The 18,864-nt window shown below is 36.1% G+C and overlaps 2 protein-coding genes across 6 annotated transcripts in view; both read left to right on the top strand.

Moving 5' to 3' along the window:
• Positions 1-18,864, top strand: part of LOC105212012 (uncharacterized) — a 463,761-nt gene that overhangs the window by 363,301 nt on the left and 81,596 nt on the right. The window lies entirely within an intron of this gene.
• Positions 13,470-16,717, top strand: LOC105212021 (dynein regulatory complex protein 9). The gene has a single exon (XM_054232160.1). The coding sequence runs from the start codon at positions 14,098-14,100 to the stop codon at positions 15,193-15,195; it is 1,098 nt and encodes a 365-aa protein (XP_054088135.1). The 5' UTR covers positions 13,470-14,097; the 3' UTR covers positions 15,196-16,717.

The following is an 18,864-nucleotide window of genomic DNA, read 5'->3' on the forward strand; positions in this document are numbered from 1 at the left end:
TTGAATTTGAAGTGATAATGTGAGTTTGGTTGCAATTTGAACGAAATTATATGGAACTTTTGTTTTATTGTAATTTTAAATATGTTTGTATGCTTTCTTCACTCCCAAAAATCAAGCTTTTTGTGCCAAGTTTGGTACTTGAAATTAAATTAGAGCAAATTATTTGGAGTTTTAAAGAGGAACAAATTTGTATGGGTTGAAATTAATATATGACAGTGTTATTAAAATTTTGAAAATTTGTACACCAATTAGAATTTTGCAAATATATTCTAAGATTTTAATGGCACAGAGGCGGGTTTGAAGATTTGCAGGTTTTGGCATTTTATTTGCTGAACATCGCCTTTGATTGTTAATAGGTTGGTGTTAAAGGCCTGCACAAGTTGATTCGCTTTTCTTTGCACACAGTGTGATTCGGTACAATTGCCGATGTTATGCTTGATTCGTTTGAGCAAGCGAACAACATTCACTCAACACGAAATGCTCGCATGAGTTGATTAGCAGTGAAGTTCGAACTTCTATTTCGAAGCATGAGTGATTTGTCTTACGTCCATTTCCATTGCCTTTCGAGCCTTTTGAGTGATGACCGATTTAACACATGACAACGTAAAAAATGAAGCGAATCAATTGAATCATTTGAACAGTTACTTGCTTTCTGCCTTTGTTAAGAAAATAGTGGTGGCATCAACATCACTTTGAATTTCCTTTGCTTTATAAGGTAGCCAGTAGTCCGTTAGTAATTCCAGCTAGTAGTGCCGCTTCAGAAAGAGTTTTCTCAAAAGCTAGGCACTTGATATCAGAAAAGCGGAGTGTAATTGGTAGTAATTCATTTTCCATACATCAAATAATGTTTCTGAATAACAATATGGATATTAACGAATTGAATTAGAACATGTTAACAAATACACTTAATACATACATATACACGTATATATTTATCTAAATGTACATACTTTCATTAAACAAAATAAAATTCTTGAATTACTTGCACTAGAAGCTATTCCTTTTTATTACATGCATACATATGTATGTACATATGCACATACAATTGAGACTATTGCCTTTCGAATCAATTGTCTTTCGGATCAATTGCCTTTCAAGTTATGAGTGAAATGAACTGAAAGAGCAAACTTGCACTTCTCTCCAGTGCAGTGTGCGTACTCTCGCTCTTTGCTTACAAGCTCTTCAACTCAGATGCTGAGTTAACGTTAAGCCGATCAAGTCGTATGGTTTTTTACGAGTGGCTTGAAATGCCAAATGAGTGAATCGTTGCAGGAGTTTAGTTGGTATCCATAAGTCTCTCTCTCTCTCTCACCTACAGATAATATTTACGAGATTTCTTTGTACATTTGGTTACCAAGAAAAATTAAATTTCATTATTTCAACGTTTGTCAAAGTCAGAATTTCAGCCTAATAGCCTTTTTCGCACAGCCAAATTAATTTTATACATTAAGATTATAATTGAGAAACCAGGTTTTGTTTTTCGCACAAACGGCGGCCCGTTTAATGATCAGCAGTTATACATTTTTGTTTTGCTGTCCATAAGAAGTTTGTAAGTTTCATCAGCTGATTGCTATTTCAAATTTACAGCGTGCACAACAATCTGCAGAGTTGTATTAAGGTGTCAAATCGCTTTGTATTCGATAAAAAAAATAATTTGGTAAAATAAGATTTTTTTGTAAGGTAAATTGATTGAAATCAATGCTTTAATCGAGCAAAGGCCGGTTAATTATTCAATTAACTATAAGGGAACTCAATAGATTTAAATGTATTGCCTAGCGACAGCCGTATCTAAATTTATTGTCGAGATGTTTATGCTTAACTTTTCTATATTCATAATCAAAAATATTTTGGATGAGTCGTCAAGGTCTAAAACCAAAATAATGTTCAGAACTCTTGCATATTCAACATATGGTATATATCAAATACATTAAAAAAAGCATTAATTTACTATATAACTGTGGGTGGCTAATTATATTTAGAAATGTTCTTTCCAGCTTCTTTTCCCCTCTTTCTAACTTATCAATCCTGGATCACACAGATTGCAGTCTGATTGAGTTTGGAATTTAAGACCAACAATGAGAAATAACACTAGTTTACAGTCATTTTGCGACTTTGATGTTAGCAGCTGTTTATTTCTAATCTCGAAAATTATAGTAAACATTTCCTAACAAGAAGGATTTTTATGTTTTTTTTTTAGAAACAAACGATCTGGTAAGAGACCTTCACTTATCCTAGGACCATGCTGAACTATTTGGTTCAAGATTTCAACAAAGGAATTTACTTGCATCCAATTAAGCTTGGATTGATGTAAGATTTGGTTAAAGCATTAGATATATAAATTTTCCCTAAGATAAGCGATGCCAAGGTTAAAGAAGGCATATTTGTTGGACCTTAACTTCGTAAATTTGATACAATGTGGTCATAGTGACCTTTTGGAAAATCTCTGACTAACCAAAAACATTTTGGAATTTCTTTGTTTTTACTTCTTAGGGTCAAGAAAAGAGAGACAAAAGGTATAGTTGCACCTGTCTTTCTAAAGAACAAAACACTATCTATTACATATTACCTTTCTACTAGCAGTGCTGGTATAAATAATATTGATAAGTTCTATAAGTTAATACCAAACAACAGGACAAGACATCAGTCTAGGCTGAATAGAAGCTACCATGCAGTAGCAATATAATAAGTCAGCGTTTCCAAAAACATTCACATTGACTCTACACAGCTGTAGTAAGACCGATTGGGATACTGGTCTGGTGGCCAATAATTGACAAGAAGTACACAGTAAAGCGTATGGCAAGTTTGCAAAGAGCGGCATGTATATGTATCAGTGGAGCTCTCAGAACAACGCCGAGCCAGGCATTAGATACGATTCTGTATTTACTGCCTATAGATCTATTCTGCAAACAACAGGCGGCGAAATCGGTACTAAGGCTGAGGGAATCGTCGCTACTGCAAAACTGCAATAGGGGACATTCCAGTATACTCGGCAAGTTCCCATTTCTACCGAATAGTACGAACTTTCGAAATGTTATAGAAATGAATCTAAACTCGGACCTACACATATCCTTCCCCTCTAGAGAGGAGTGGGAAATGGGAAAAGTGGACAAAGATTCAGAGATAAGTATCTATACAGACGGTTCAAAACTGGACAAACGAATAGGAGGCGGGGTATTTTCAGAGAAACTGGATACCAGAATCGCTTTCCGATTACCGAATCACTGCAGTGTTTTCCAAGCAGAGATCTCTGCAATTAAAGAAAACCTTCTCGTTTTGTCAAAAAGAGTGCTAACGACTAAGCACATTTTCATATTTTCGGATAGTCAAGCGGCTTTAAAATCACTAAAGTCGCATAGAATATCATCGAAGATAGTGAAAGAGTGTTTGGATTTACTAATAGCAATGACATCATATATCACGATACACCTGCAATGGGTCCCGGGACATAGTGACATTCCTGGAAACTGCGTAGCAGATGAATTAACCAGATTGGGCACAACATTGCAGTTAGATGCTAATAAAGAGGGAATTTATATACCTCTGGCAATGTGCAGATACCTAATAGATAAACATGCTGTTGATATGGCTGAATCACAATGGAAACAATCAACGACTAGTTCCGTAAGTAGACAAACATGGCCTGAATGGAGTAAGAGCCGCACTTGTCGTTTACTGAAATTTAAGAAGAATGACACACGAACTCTTCTAGGGGTGTTAACGGGACACTGTCTGATTGGTAGACACGCCAGCAGGTTGGGGTTTCCTTGTAACGATTACTGCAGAAGCTGCCAGGAAGAAGAAGAGGAAGAAACGATTACACACCTTCTATGTGAATGTAAGGCTCTGTACAGGAAAAGAATTGCAACTATTGGACACGGTTTTCTCGAGGATGTGGGTGAAGTTGCTCATATCAAATGATGTGAACTTTTTCACTTTATTAAGACCACAGGGTGGTTCAAAGATGACTCTATAGTGTGAGGGATCATAGTCCTAGTGGTGTCACAATGAGCCTCCAAAATGCCTAGGTGCGTCGTTTTGACAACCACATAACCTACCTACCTACCTACCAAAAACTATTGAACTGAGTAGGAGACAATTCATTTTCCGCGTAGCGTGTCAGTCGGGAAATCCGCTTGTATTTTAATAGACCTCTCACCGGATATTTTAATGCATCAACAAAAGACAAGCATTTATATTTAAGCGTACTGACAATCTTTTAATATAGTATATATTTTTTATATTGTATATTTTTTAATTAAATCCTTTCGAACGCTTAAAAGTAAGAAAAAATTAAATTTTTTATTAACGCAACATTTATGCCGCTTATTGATGGCATATGTATGCATGTATGTGTATATTGATGACATTTTATGCGCAGATCGTTACTCAGGTTGTCAATTGACTGACCGTCAATCCGTTTGGCTTTCATGCATGAATGTAGAACTTTTATACGGTCATAACAAAATGAACTCCAAACAGTGTATAATATGTAATGGCGCTGCATTTTTCATAAGTGAAGTGCATATGCAATGGCATATAAGCGCATGATTTGCATGCAAAAACACACACACACACACATGCATATATATCTATATTGATATATATATATATATATATATATATATATATTGATATGAATATGCCACTGCAGTGGGCTTCATGGTGGGTAACAATCAGCAGAAAAAAAGTTTATTACCCGAAACTCGTAAATCCCGACTGCAATCAACTGCGAATGCAGCAATACTGCATACAATAACAACAATTGCAATAACAATCAAAAAGTGCGTATGTATGTAATAAAATAGCAAGTCAAAGTTGTTAGGCGCCGCATACTCGCACTCATATGTGCACAGGTATCCACTTTAATAAGTGCGCATGTGTGTGTGTGTGTCTGTGTGTATTGAAAGTGCCACTGCATTGCCTCAGTGCGATTTTCAAGGCGTCTTAAATATTTATCTACAGACATATGTGCGAGATTATGTAAGCGCCGGTGGAAATAAATGCGAAAATGCATGACTTTACTTATGCATATGCAGCGTTTAAGGAATATAAAAAATGACCCACACACGCGCTTACATATTAATTTCCATAACTGTATGTGTGTTTGCATGTATATATAGAGGATGAGATGAGTGCCTGCAATGCTGAGAAATGCTTTATTGCAGCGCGCAACAAACAAATACTCTCGTATGCATAAATAGTGTGCTCCAGTGCGTATGAGTAACCTTCAGCAGCTCGGGGTGTTCGAATGCAGATTTTTATACACACATACTCACATACATATTTATGATATGCTATTATACACACACACACACATACATATAGGCAATGAAATACGCTTCTCCACTGCCATATATATATATATATACATTTATTGTATATTTTTTATTTATGCCCGTGGAAAGTTTCGTTTTGCCGTTGCAGCGGCGATAAACCAACTTTAAACTATTAAACAAAACAACAACGACAAGTCCAATTCACAACAGCAATAAACAAGTATTTGGCACAGTTGTGGTGCGATTTTCGTGCGCTCGTATGCGGTGCTTTAAATTGCACTGCAACCAATATGCTTGTGCGTGAATGGCAAACAAATCCACAGCAAAATAAAAACAAAAACAAAAAACCAAAACAAAAAAAAAAACAAGTCAGCAAAGCTTGAAATATACAATTGGTATTTATTTTGCTCGTATCTTGTATTAATATTTCATGACATTGGCATGCTTTTCGAAGGTAGTTTTTAAATAGCTGGTGAAAATAAAATCATTGCAACTCTGGCGGTGGTTGTGCACAACAGAGAGTGTGGATGTGATATCGAATAATATTCACGACCAACGAAAATTTTACCCCATATTCATTTTAGATTGGAACCTCTGTATTAAATCAATGTTGGTTGCACAGATCATACCCCACAGTTGAATCCAAATCGGTTTTATGACCGAATTTTATAACAGGGCTTTGTTCTCTAGGCTTAGTTTAGAATTTTTGTTTAAAATTTAAATTTGCAGCTCTTAATTTCGTGCAAGTTATTTTAATCGCTTTTCGACTACAACCTATTTCACATATTATGTCTACTTCTCAAATTAAGTGAGTATCTTTCTTATACCCTCGCAAAATATTGCACAGAATTAATGTGTGAACAACATTACGGTTGTTTGTAACATATAAAACTTAACGACTTGGATATAAAGTTATATACATGTTATTCGGTACCCTAAGTAGGTTGGTAAGGCAGATGGGTAAAATCGGACTGTTGCCAACAAATTTTGTTCATAATACTCGTTTGACATCCTGATATTTATATTTATATATATATTTTAAAACCTACTTCCAATATAACATAATTTTAAACTTCATCCGATTTTTACACACTATCTATAATATAACAAGTAAGGAAGGGCTAAGTTCGGGTGTAACCGAACATTTTATACTCTCGCAATTTATTTATTTCATTTTATTAATATAATATATAATTTGACCCACATATTCGTCATATATATTGTATAAAGTCCATTGAAAGTTGTAAACCATAATATTAGGTTAGAAGCACCGAGGTCCTCATGTTCGATTAATGGGGCCTTGAAAACCTATGGTCCGATTTCGGCGATTTTTAGAATGGAGCTGACACATTATAAAGGTAGTATTTGTGCAAAGTTCTGCATCGATATCTTCACTAGTGCTTATTTTATAAATTGTAAAGTAAACGATTCAGATCGACTTCAAAGTTCTGGTATATAGGAAGTAGGCGTGGTTGTGAAGCGATTTGGCCTATTTTCACAACATATCATTGGGATGCAAGGAAACTATTACAAACCAAGTTTCATTGAAATTGGTCGAGTAGTTCCTGAGATATGGTTGTTGACCCATAAGTGGGCGACGCCACGCCCATTTTCCATTTTGTAAAAAAATCTGAGTGCAGCTTTTATCTGCCATTTCTTATGTGAAATTTAGTGGTTCTGACGTTTTTCGTTAGTGAGTTAACCCACTTTTAGTAATTTTCAACCTAACTTTTGTATGGGAGGTGGGCGTGGTTATTATCCGATTTCAACTAATTTCATGGTGTGTGGTTGGGTACGTAAGAGAACTGACTGCAGAAAGTTTGGTTTAAATAGCTTTATTGGTTTGCGAGATATATACAAATAAGGGCGGGGCCACGCCCACTTTCCCAAAAAAATTACATCCAAATATGCCTCTTCTTAGTGCGATCCTCTGTTCCAAATTTTACTTTTATAACTTTGTTTATGGCTTAGTTATGACACTTTTTGTGTTTTCGGTTTTCGCCATTTTGTGGGCGTGGCAGTGGTCCGATTTTGCCCAAAGCAACCCTCTCACGGTCCCAATTTTTACTCAAGTTATCCGTTGCACGGACGGACGGACGGACGGACAGACGGACGGACAGACGGACAGACATACAGACAGACATTCGGATTTTGACACGTCTCGTCACCCTGATCATTTTGATATATATAGCCCTATATCTAACTCGTTTAGTTTTATGTCTTACAAACAACCGTTATGTGAACAAAACCATAATACTCTCTTAGCAACTTTTGTTGCGAGAGTATAAAAATGAATCGCAAAATGTTTTGCTAAGCGCAAAACTCGAGAACTACTGAACCGATTTCGCAAATTCTTTGTTTAGAATGTTTTCAGAGATACCGGGATGGTTCTTCAGGAGGGAAAAATTAAAAAAATTGCTTGAAAAAGTTTTAAATCCACAATTTTCTTATCACCCATACAAACAATTTGTGTCATTCGTCTCGAAAAAAGTCGAGAAGGGCCAAACCGATCTGGCTAATTTTAGTTTTGAGATATTTATGGAAGGCCAGGGAAGGATTAGAAAGTATGTATCGAAAAATTGTGAGGAAGATAACAAAAAGATGATTTTATTTGAATTGACAACAAAATTAAAAAAAAAAAGTAATAATATTTTGAAAGTTGTCATTGTTGCTTTGTTAAAATATTTTTATCATTGTTCAATTGTATAAGGCTGTGTCGATAGCCCAAAACAATTTGTAACAAGTAGGGAAAGGCTACCGAACATTTTATACTCTCGCAATTTAATGATGTAATTTTATTATACACAATTTGAAATAAAGTCCAATAGAATAACGAAAATCAGCATATATAGTACATGAGGGTTGAGGTAATCCTGAACCGATTTCACTCATTTTCAACGCCCAGTTATAATGGGAATAGGGGCAACTTGGCACCTGTTAGTAGGCAGACAAACGGCAATTCGGCCTTGAAATTACTCCTAAATTACAAATCAGCGAAACACCAGTCTGCAAAATCGCCAAAAAAAGGAGATATAAAGAAGATTTTCCAGATATTCAAGTCGCTGGAGGTACTGCACAGGACTTTAAAAGATTTACGCGACAACGAAAATATTTTTGGTGAAGCCATGATTCTGTTGGCAGGTGATTTTCGCCAGACTATTCCTGGGTCAACTGTTGCTGACGAACAAATCACATTCCTATACCATATATATCGGTTATTATGTGAGATATGTTAATAAAATTCAGTGAACATATCATATAATGTTGAATATAATGTAGCTTCGTGGCGAAAATGTATAAAATCGGTTCAGGAATGACCATAGATCTGGACACTATATATAATGATTTTCGTTATTCTAGTGGACTTACTGCCGAATATGTGGGTCAAATTGTGTATTAGGGTAATAAAATGAAGGGGTTATATGTGTTTTGAAAAGTAAAGTCCTTCCTCGACGAACAAAAACTAAACTCCACAAGTCCCTCATCATTCCCGTCCTACGATTCCAGTCCATCAGCTCAACTGAAAGCATTGAACCAAACAAATTTCGTTAATATGGAAGTTGTGGTGTTCTTTAACGATTCAATGAAATGTGAAATAAACGATTTTATCAAAAGGTAAAAGAAATGTATTGAAAATTCATAACATTGCCTTAAAAATTAAACGAAAAAATGAAATCCTTCAAGGACGCGGCAAATAAATTACGTACAATTTGAAAAAAAAAAAAAAAAATATGAAATCGGTTGAAAAGTTTTTCGGCAATCCAATTCACGACGTTTTCGGAAAAACATGATTTCGAGATAATCGCTTTTAAGGGGCTATATCAGTGTGACATTTAAAAAACAGGTAAAAGTCGCTATAGTCGAAACTTAAAACGCGTTTTTATCGAAACAACATTTCTCAAAATTGCTGACATCATAACTCAACGAAGAATTGACCGATCGACAAATTTAAACTGAGTATTCTTGAATTTATTTACTACACAATGACCTACAAACTATTGAACTCCGAAATTATACCCTGAACAGGGCCCTATAAAGTATATATATAAATGATCAGTATGTTGAACTGAGTCGATTTAGCCATGTCCGTCTGTCTGTCCGTCCGTTCGTCTATCTGTATACATACAAACTAGTCCTTCAGTTTTTAAGATATCGTTTTGAAATTTTGCAGATATTATTTTCTCTTCAAGAAGCTGCTCATTTATCGGAACTGCCGATATCGGACCACTATATCATATAGCTGCCATACAAACTGAACGATCGGAATCAAGGGCTTGTTTTTTACTTACTTTTTCTTACGTCTTTAGATTTGCTTAAACACATAGTTACTAAAAGAAATGCACCTGTGAAAGTATATTAGCTTCGTACAGCCGAAGTTAGCAAAAAATCTTAAAATAAACAAAATTAAATTATATTATTCCTTAAAATGTTCAAAAAGCTTCAAAACATTATACCGATTATTTTCTTAAAGTTTCAAGTACACTTTTGTCTAGTGTAGCGGAGCAAGATGCAATATGCTTTAACTTCGGTTCTACTGCTTAAATCATTAAGATAAAATAATAAAAAAAGTTTTCGATCTTTTTACCAACTTCAACATATATGAATAAATTTCGGGAGTGCTCTCCCTTACGTGTTTGAACACACATTAATAAAATAGGTTCAACACTTCGCTGAGTCCCCCTACACCTCTTTTAAAATGGAAACTGTGTCCGCCTTTGAACCATATTCAAAAATTTTTATAGAAATCTTAGACAAACTTTTGAGTGCATTAACTGGGAATTATTTCTTTATTTATTTTTTGTTTTCAATTTTATACCAATTGAAGTATGTTTTAAGCTTCTAAAGTGTACCTTGAGACGGAAAAAAATGATGATGATTTCAATTATCTTATATGGTCCTAACACCTCAAATATCTGTTGTGTAATCGTAGAGCTTAGTCATGTGAATATAAAATATACTTTAACTAAAGGTCCAGACCCAATGCTGGCTGGCTTTACTTGCTTTCCTTGACTTTGCGTACTTTGAATGCTTGTATGACCAAATGAGCGCTTTGAACGCTTTCAAAATAATGTCACAATCACTGTTGCCACACACTTAAACTTGCTAATATTTTCATGTTAAATGTTATATATAAGTTATATATATAAACTCTTTGTAAATTTCTAGATACATATATCAAATATTTTAAATATTCTACATTTTAACTATTTGTACTGGCAAACGCATATGTGATAAATATTTGTGTGTCAATGTAGCATTAAAAAAATTACTGAAATTGGTACATTTCACCCAAACTGGTAACCCTAGTTACAATATCAAATGTCAAAAGCGCCAGAAGCGCTGGCAAATAGAGCATAGATCTATTCGTAACTTCAAGCGCTTGAAGCAAATCTCCATTTGGTCTCTTTGCATATGCTCTAGTATAGTTCTATTCAGTTTTGACAGTTCTCACAGCAAAGCAAATAAAGCCAGCCAGCATTGGGTCTGGACCTTAAGTATCTGTAACTTTAAAGAGTATTCACATAGCTGCCACATGTCTACCAATTTTGTCTGCTGAAACTCTTTAATTTATATCCAAACGCATGTCTACATCTATATATTAGTAAGCTATATAAATATATATACATATATATATATTTGCAACAAATTGGTTTTGAGTCATTGCCAGCGCAGGCAACTCCTTCTACAAATGAGCTGCTGATTTAGATGGGCAGACACGTGGAACTTACATATTTTTCACACTCGTTGACTATGTTTTCTATATTTTATACTTTTTATTTTAAGTATTCCAACATATTTTTTTCATCAATGCATGTTGCCGTTATGCTTAGCAGCAGTAGCAGCAGCAGTTGTTGGCAATGTCGACGCCGCTGTTGAAAAACTACGCTTTGATAGTTTTCACGTCAAAATAAAATGCGCGCATTTTTCATTACATTACGCGCGGTATATGGCCACACAGCACAGCACACACTTACACACATACTTTCCGATGCACTCGTGTGTGCGTGCACACACAAACACGCTGCCAAACAAAAGGTGTCAACATTTTCCATGCAACATGAGCAGCAAATGTGGATGCCGCGGTAAAATGTGTGCGCAAAATTTAAAAAATTCTCACACACGTGTCTGGAAATATGTAAATATGTTTGTGTGTGGCCTCATGCAGCTGTGTTTTACATATTGAATATCTGCAAACACAGTCCGCCGCCCACTCAATTTAGTATGTAAGTGTTGGGCGCTTAATGAAAAGTATTTAAAATTTTAAATTGAATAGTTTTCCCCTTCAAATATGAAAAACAATTTTTTTTTAATATTCCCTAAAAGCTACATATACATAAATACATAAAGTTAACAGAAATTGGAATTTTTCCATCAACAAGTTGTCAAGCTTCAATGCGCAAAATGTTATATGCTTTCCAAAAATAGTAAAACATTTTTTATAAATCTTTTGTATTTTTACATATAGCAGTTTGTTTGCCATACAAAATTTATAACTTTTCAATTTTGTAATATTCACACACGCATCAAATTGCTAATCAAATTAATAAAGGCCATGAAAATGTCAATAAGTGTCTGAAAAAAGATATTAACTAACTGTGTAATAATTGAAAATTAAATTGCGGATATTTCAGACAACATTTTGATTTTGACATTAAAAAATCGTATTTAATATATTGATTAGATATTTTTGTGCTATGAATTTTTGATTTCACACTTTTGAATAATTTTTTTAATTTTATTGATATTGACAAAAATAAACCATATGTCAATTAAGGGGCAAGGCTCGTTCAGGATAATTAAAATAAAAAATAACAATATTTAATTGGCGGAAAAATGAAAAAATATTTTTATTCCACATGGCGGTAGTGTCCTTTTTTATTTATTTTAATTTCTATCCTTTCTCCTTTCGGAAAGTTGAAAATAATTCTTGCTTCAAATTCAAGTTTTCTTTTTCTTGGGAATATATTGTATTTTGTTATACTCTCGCAGCAAAGTTGCTAAAGAGAGTATTATAGTTTTGTTCACATAACCGTTGTTTGTAACAACCAAAACTAAACGAGTTAGATATAGGGTTATATATACCAAAGTGATCAGGGTGAAGAGTGGAGTTCAAATCCGCATGTCTGTCTGTTCGTCCGTACGTCTGTGCAAGCTGTAACTTGAGTAAAAATTCTTGATGACACATGGCACACTTGTTTCTTAGCATCATTGGAAGATTGCTTTCCAAGATGGGCAAAATCGGACCACTGCCACGCCCACAAAATGGCGAAAACCGAAAACACATAAAGTGCCATAACTAAGCCAAAGGATCGCACTATGAAGGGGCTTATTTGGATGCAATTTTTTTGGAGAAGTGGGCGTCTCCCCGCCCCCTACTAAGTTTTTTGTACATATCTTGCAAACTACTTAAGCTATATCAATCAAACTTTCTTGAATCGTTTCTTTTAGGCACTACTTTATACAGTCCAAAAATGTAGGATATCGGATTATAACCACGACCACCTCCCATACAATAGTTATGTTGAAAACTACTAAAAATGCTTTAATTCAGTAAGGGAAAACACCAGAAACCTTAAATATCATTATAAAGAAGGTAAAGAAGGGCCCCACCCAAATTGGTATACAAAATTTTAAGTGGGTCTGGCTCCGCCCCATATCCAACATGAAGAACTCAGTGCCTAAGGGTAATTCTTTTACAAAAAATATCGGCAAATCTCTCAGATATTTTAATGTAATTCAGAGAGAATCCCTTTCATCTAATAAGTCGATAAGCTGCTAGAGTAGGCACTCTGGTCATATTGGAACTTGATTGGAGACGATTCAGTTGTCTGTAGTCTACTTGCTCTCCAGCGCTGGACTATGAGTGGGTTTTCGATCCATTACATGGAGTGTTTTTTGCTTGGGCCAGCGTCCAAGTGGAATCGTTGCGTCATCGTACAATCAATCGTACCAATTATAGACCATTTAACCTGATCTAACCTTTGCACGAGTCATACTGAGCATAGACACTTTTCTCATTCATTTTCTTTTTTCAAATTTCTATATTCAAAGTTAAAGATTTGAGGTGGACAGTTGAACTTTGTACGATTGGTTTTGAGTCACGTCTATCTATCAAAGAAGGAGAGCAAAAGCAACTACAATCCTCAGTAATATTAGTTGTTCTAAAGCCACTTAGCCACTACATATTTAGCCACTACATATTTTGTATGAAACTATTATTTTATATTACTTTTTAACCTTTTTGGGAGTGGATTCTCTGTATTAGATTCCTATGTTTAGATATTGATTGCGATTCCTCAGCATTATATTTTTGTTTTCCTCAGCATTATATTCTGGTAGCTGATGACTATAGCCTCCAACAGTACTTAAAGGAAATTCAATATATAGATACATAATCAACATGGATGAGTGTTTTCGATCGTTTTCAAGTTAAACCATTTTTAAATCGAAAGCAAATTGCCAAATGCAATTAGAATTAGTTGCGAAAGCAAACCCATGTTTTAGTAGAATCAAGTTCCACTCGACTTCACTTGCTTAAGAGGTAAATCTTGTATTTGATTCGCTGTTAAATCATCTTTTTCAAGAACTTATGCTTCATTATCGGTGGAAAGCAAAGGAAAATAACAAAATACAACCCTAATCAGAAATGATATATTCATCCACCGAAATATGATTCATTATATCTATTGATTTCTTAGTAACTATCGCCTTAGAAACGTATTCATATTGTTTACTTTCCTAAAATAAACACACAAAGTTAACAGACCTACAGTTACTGTCGCGCTGCGAACTGCTTTAACACAACAGTACACCATCCACAATGAAGCACATCACACAGCTCGAAAACTTTGTGCATCCGCCCTTAGAAGCAAATGCCTTGCGGAAGTCACTACTGTCTGCGGTTTACACCGAAACAATTAGGAAGCTAAGTATTTACCAACGTAGCCAGCGAATAAACGCCAGATACTGTGCGCCCAAAAAGGAAAGTACACCGAAGTACGAACCGAGCGCACGACGGAGTTCCAGAAAAGGAACTAGTCACACCCTCGATGGCGCTGAAGCTGTGCTCAACGAAAAAATGTTAAATGAAATAAGGTTGGATCAAGAGCTGACTTTGCTGCAAAAAATTTACGGTACAGCGCTGGCAGAACTCGAGCTCGACACTACCGATGTTACAGAGGACCCTGTACGAACACACGACCAGTTGTACAGCGTAATCGAAGCACAAAAGCCAGATAAAAATGAAGTAGAGCAGGCGTTAGACCAGTTGAATGCAAACAAAGAAGCACTCAAAGCGCTCAAAATACAATTAGCCGAGGAGCAGCAAGCGGCTAAAACACGCATAGCGGAACAGGACGACTGCATTGCTACACTACGTCACAATCTACGTAACGTACGTCTACTTAACGAATTGGAGTTGCGTTTGGTGCAACGCTGGGAGGAGAATCGCTACACGCAGGCGAGTATTGTCGGCGCTAATGAGGAACGCACATTACAACAACAAATCGCTGACTTATGTCGACGTATTGACGGTGAGGAGCGCATCATTGTGCAAGTGGACAAGTTCAGTGTGAAGCAATTTGCTGAGTTGAATGCGCAAATCGCCGCTTGGCAGCAGAAGTACGCGCGTGTAATGGAGATCAAGTGCGCGGAGACACAGGCGAAAGAGCGTCAAATACTGAAGCTGCAAAAGTCACTGGAACGCCATCGAGAAACGTATGCCGAAAGGCAGAAATTCGTTCGCGATTACTTGGCTGAGAAGGAGGAGGAGCGGCAGTTGTATGAACAGCAGATCCACCGTGTGGAATGCGCAGTTCGGATTCAGGCTTGGTGGCGTGGCCTAATGGTACGCCGCGGTCTCGGACCATTCAAGAAGAAGAGCAAAAAGGGCAAGAGAGGAAAGAGTAAAGCGAAATGAGTGAAACTATTCACCCAACCCTTGCTTGGAACAGACATATATGTATACGTATATTTATATTTCAAATAAAATTAATTAAAAAAAAATTGTGAAAAGTTAATTTACGTGGATTTGATCTGCGAATCAAGTTCTATCGGGTGATCCAAGTAGATGTACTTTTTCAATAGTATTTTTTTGACGGATCACGCGTATACGACTCGCTTAACTTATGATCAATATAATCATCCTACTGAGCGTACTATTCGCAACACTATCACCCATCTTCAGACCCAGTATTAATTATAGGATAATATTCGACCAAATAGACCACGTCCAGCATGCAGTGCAGAAAATGTAGCAGCCGTAGCTGAGAATGTACCTGAAGAGAGTCTATTCGGCGTCGTTCGCAGCTGCTCGGACTGACGTATGGAACGACTTGGCGCATTTTACGTCGAGATCTTAAATTGAAAGCGCACACAACACAGCTTTAAAAACTGAAGACACTCGACCTTCCCAAGCGACAGCGCTTCGCTCCATGGGCTCATGAACGTTCATGCGATGTTTTCGACCCAAATTCTGCTCAGCGATGAACAAAGTTCGGGCTTAATGAGTATGTAAGCAAGAAAAATTCCCCCATTTCGGCCAAAGAGCAACCTGAAGAGATTCAAGAGCTACCATTTCATCCAAAAAAGAAGGGTTGGTGTGGTTTGCGGACTGGAAATGCTCGAACGAGTCTCCGAAAATTGGAACGGATGGACTACCTGAGACGAAGCCGCGGTCAATTGAAAGAGATAATCTTCAAAAAATAAATGGCAAAGAATGTTCTTTCGAATGATAATAAACATTTCCAGCTAAATTTGAGTTTTCTGTGTTTTTTCTTTAAGAAAGAAATCCTCGAAATGGAGTACCCTTTATATGTGTTTTATGAGCTATATTCTTATTATTAGCTCAGCACATATCTCCTTCCGGTGTTTTACTCTTTATTCAAAGCTTTATAAAAAGTGGTACAGTGATCGGATTTATTTCAAACATGCGACGTTTCGTTCGATAATTTGTTTCCATCTAGACGGCAACTTCATAATACCCACTGGTAGAATCCCCCTCCTTATTTTCGAAGAATTCGCGCAGCCAATTTTCACAAGCCTCTTTTGTGTTCAACTTTACACCGCCAAGGGCGTTTGCCATGCTCAGGAACAGGTGGTAATCACGTGGCACTATGTCCGGGCTATATGGTGGATGCGATAAAACCTCACATCCGAGCTCCCGTAGCTTCTAACGAGTCAACAACGAAGTGGGTGGTCTGACGTTATCCTGGTGGAACACTACATCCAATGTTGGCCAATTCTGGACGCTTGTGGTCGATCGCCTGCTTCAAGAGGTCCAGTTGTTCGGAGTAGATGGTAGATGGCAGCTCATTATCCATGGTGTCGTTTTCACCCGCTCTGAATCGTCCATTCCTTCGCAGTTTGAAGTGATAGAGTACCATCCCCCAAAACGCCATTAATCTCACGGAAGGTATCTCTTGCGGATTTGCCTTCAACGATGGAAATGACGCGGTTAGTGAACCCCATGTTTACACGTCTATAACTGTTGAACGCAATATCCAAACTAATCATGCATAGCGTCGTTTTGTAGGTTATGTCAAGAACTTTCAAGGATGCATTGGATTTGCCAGATACGAGCTCTGTAACGCTGTATACATAGCCGCGAAATTCATAAGGCCTGGATAGCGGTGTCTGAGGTGATACTTGTTTACTTGTTATTGTGATATATATTTGAGAACTTCTTCGTCTGTATAATTCAATACTATAGAGTATGTAAATATTTATTTAAAGTGCTATAACTATATATATTGGGTTGTTTGTTCGAATCTGCACTCTTCAATATTTGACAAATCGAATATACCTAGTTTTTTTTACGCCTTTTGAATAATGATGCCAATGTATATAAAAATACCGTCAAATTTCGCACTGACTGTCAGCTGAAAGATGATATGATACATGTCATGGAGATTAATTCAAATCGGTTTGCGGTTTTCAGCGTTTGATGTGGATACTTTTCAAAACAACTCCAAATGTTTATCAATATATCATAAGAGGGTGGTAAGGTGGCATTCAATATTTAAATATTATACATATATATTTACCAAAGTAGGTATATATAGAATTATATATACGTATGTAGCTGCATAAATCATTTCAATATGTCGAAATAATCATATATATTTGCGGGCGTATTTTTAAGACTGATTATCCTTAACGGAACTTAGTTTTTAAACTTTTTTTGCGAAATCGAATGTTGCAAAAACAACACGGTATTTATGCCCACATACATTTGACAATAAAAGTATTTGTACAAGCAGTTACAAAGTATTTCAGTGATCTCCGCTTAAGCGCCTTTCCCGCTTAAGTGTCTGAAAAGGTTTGCATGTTAAGAGGGGCACTTAAGCGGAGATTACTGTATCACATTAATCACACAGTAAAGCAAAAAGTGGTTCTTGAAGTCTATTTTGAGTACTAATTTCTTGAATATTTTCCTTACGGTTTTTTGTGTTTTTGGAGGTTAGGTTTATTAGAGTGATAGCTTTCAAATCAGCTGACAGAATAAACACATCAAGACATTTGACGTTTGGGTTCTTACCAGACCAATACTAAATCTTATTTTCAAAACAGGAATACAAAATTGTTAACCGTATATTTATGAAAATCTTCAAAACTTCACTGTCTAAAGTTCTCTGCAACCGTTCATATTCCTCTCAAAATGTACGTATACTTTTCCAAGCAAACTGTATATAAATATATTTGTATATATTATCCCCAAATACGTAGTTATCAGTTACTTCAAAAAGTGCCAATAGAGCAACTCATATGCCCAATTTAAATTCAATTCAAAGTTGATTTATAACCTCACACCGCAACCGACAACGACACCGACACCGATACTGAAACCGTTGCCACACCACAACTTAACCTCAAGGCAAGCCATGAAAAACGCATATGTCAATACAATAAACCCAATTCACATGCTCACTCTCCCACACACACACACAGAAGAAAGCTTATCCACCTTTTTACTACGCTTTACTTTCTTAACAATCAAGCAACTTTTTCCTTATGGATATTTCCAGTATATTATGTTGCCATCTGTATGCTATATGAGAGATATTTGTGTGAATGTGTGGGTATGTATGAGGGAAACCCTCTTTTCTTGGGTATTATAAAGTATTGTTGAACTTTTACTCGCACATACCTAAATATAGATACATATATATGTGTATGTATGTATGGATGTTCATGAATCATGCATACTATCAACCATCTGTCATTTGATCGGCTAAAAGATTTTCTTTTGAACACAAATAGATTTGCAAAAGTTTTCATGCGATTATATCCATGCATTTACATATGTGTATTTTTTGGTGTTGTACAAGCCGCTTGTTTTCTGTTGGCATTGAAATCGTACAAGCATGAAATATAATTTATGCAAAAATTGTCAAACCCATTTCATGTCGCCGAAATTAATTTGAGCGAATCGGAAGTAGCGGCAAACTCCATAAAATTGTTCAAATGGAAATCGGCCAACACTCATGCGGCGCACAAAAAAAAAATGATGCTGAAAATCAAAATGATGTAGGAAGCAGCATAACAGCATAGTAAAGCGCAATCAGCTTTGGCTGTGTGCTCATAGGCG

This window comes from Zeugodacus cucurbitae, chromosome 5 (genome assembly GCF_028554725.1).
Source record: "Zeugodacus cucurbitae isolate PBARC_wt_2022May chromosome 5, idZeuCucr1.2, whole genome shotgun sequence".
NCBI lineage: Eukaryota > Metazoa > Arthropoda > Insecta > Diptera > Tephritidae > Zeugodacus > Zeugodacus cucurbitae.

Coding starts and splice junctions, on each gene's coding strand:
- LOC105212021 (XM_054232160.1), top strand. CDS start 14,098: ATGAAGCACATCACACAGCTCGAAAACTTTGTGCATCCGCCCTTAGAA.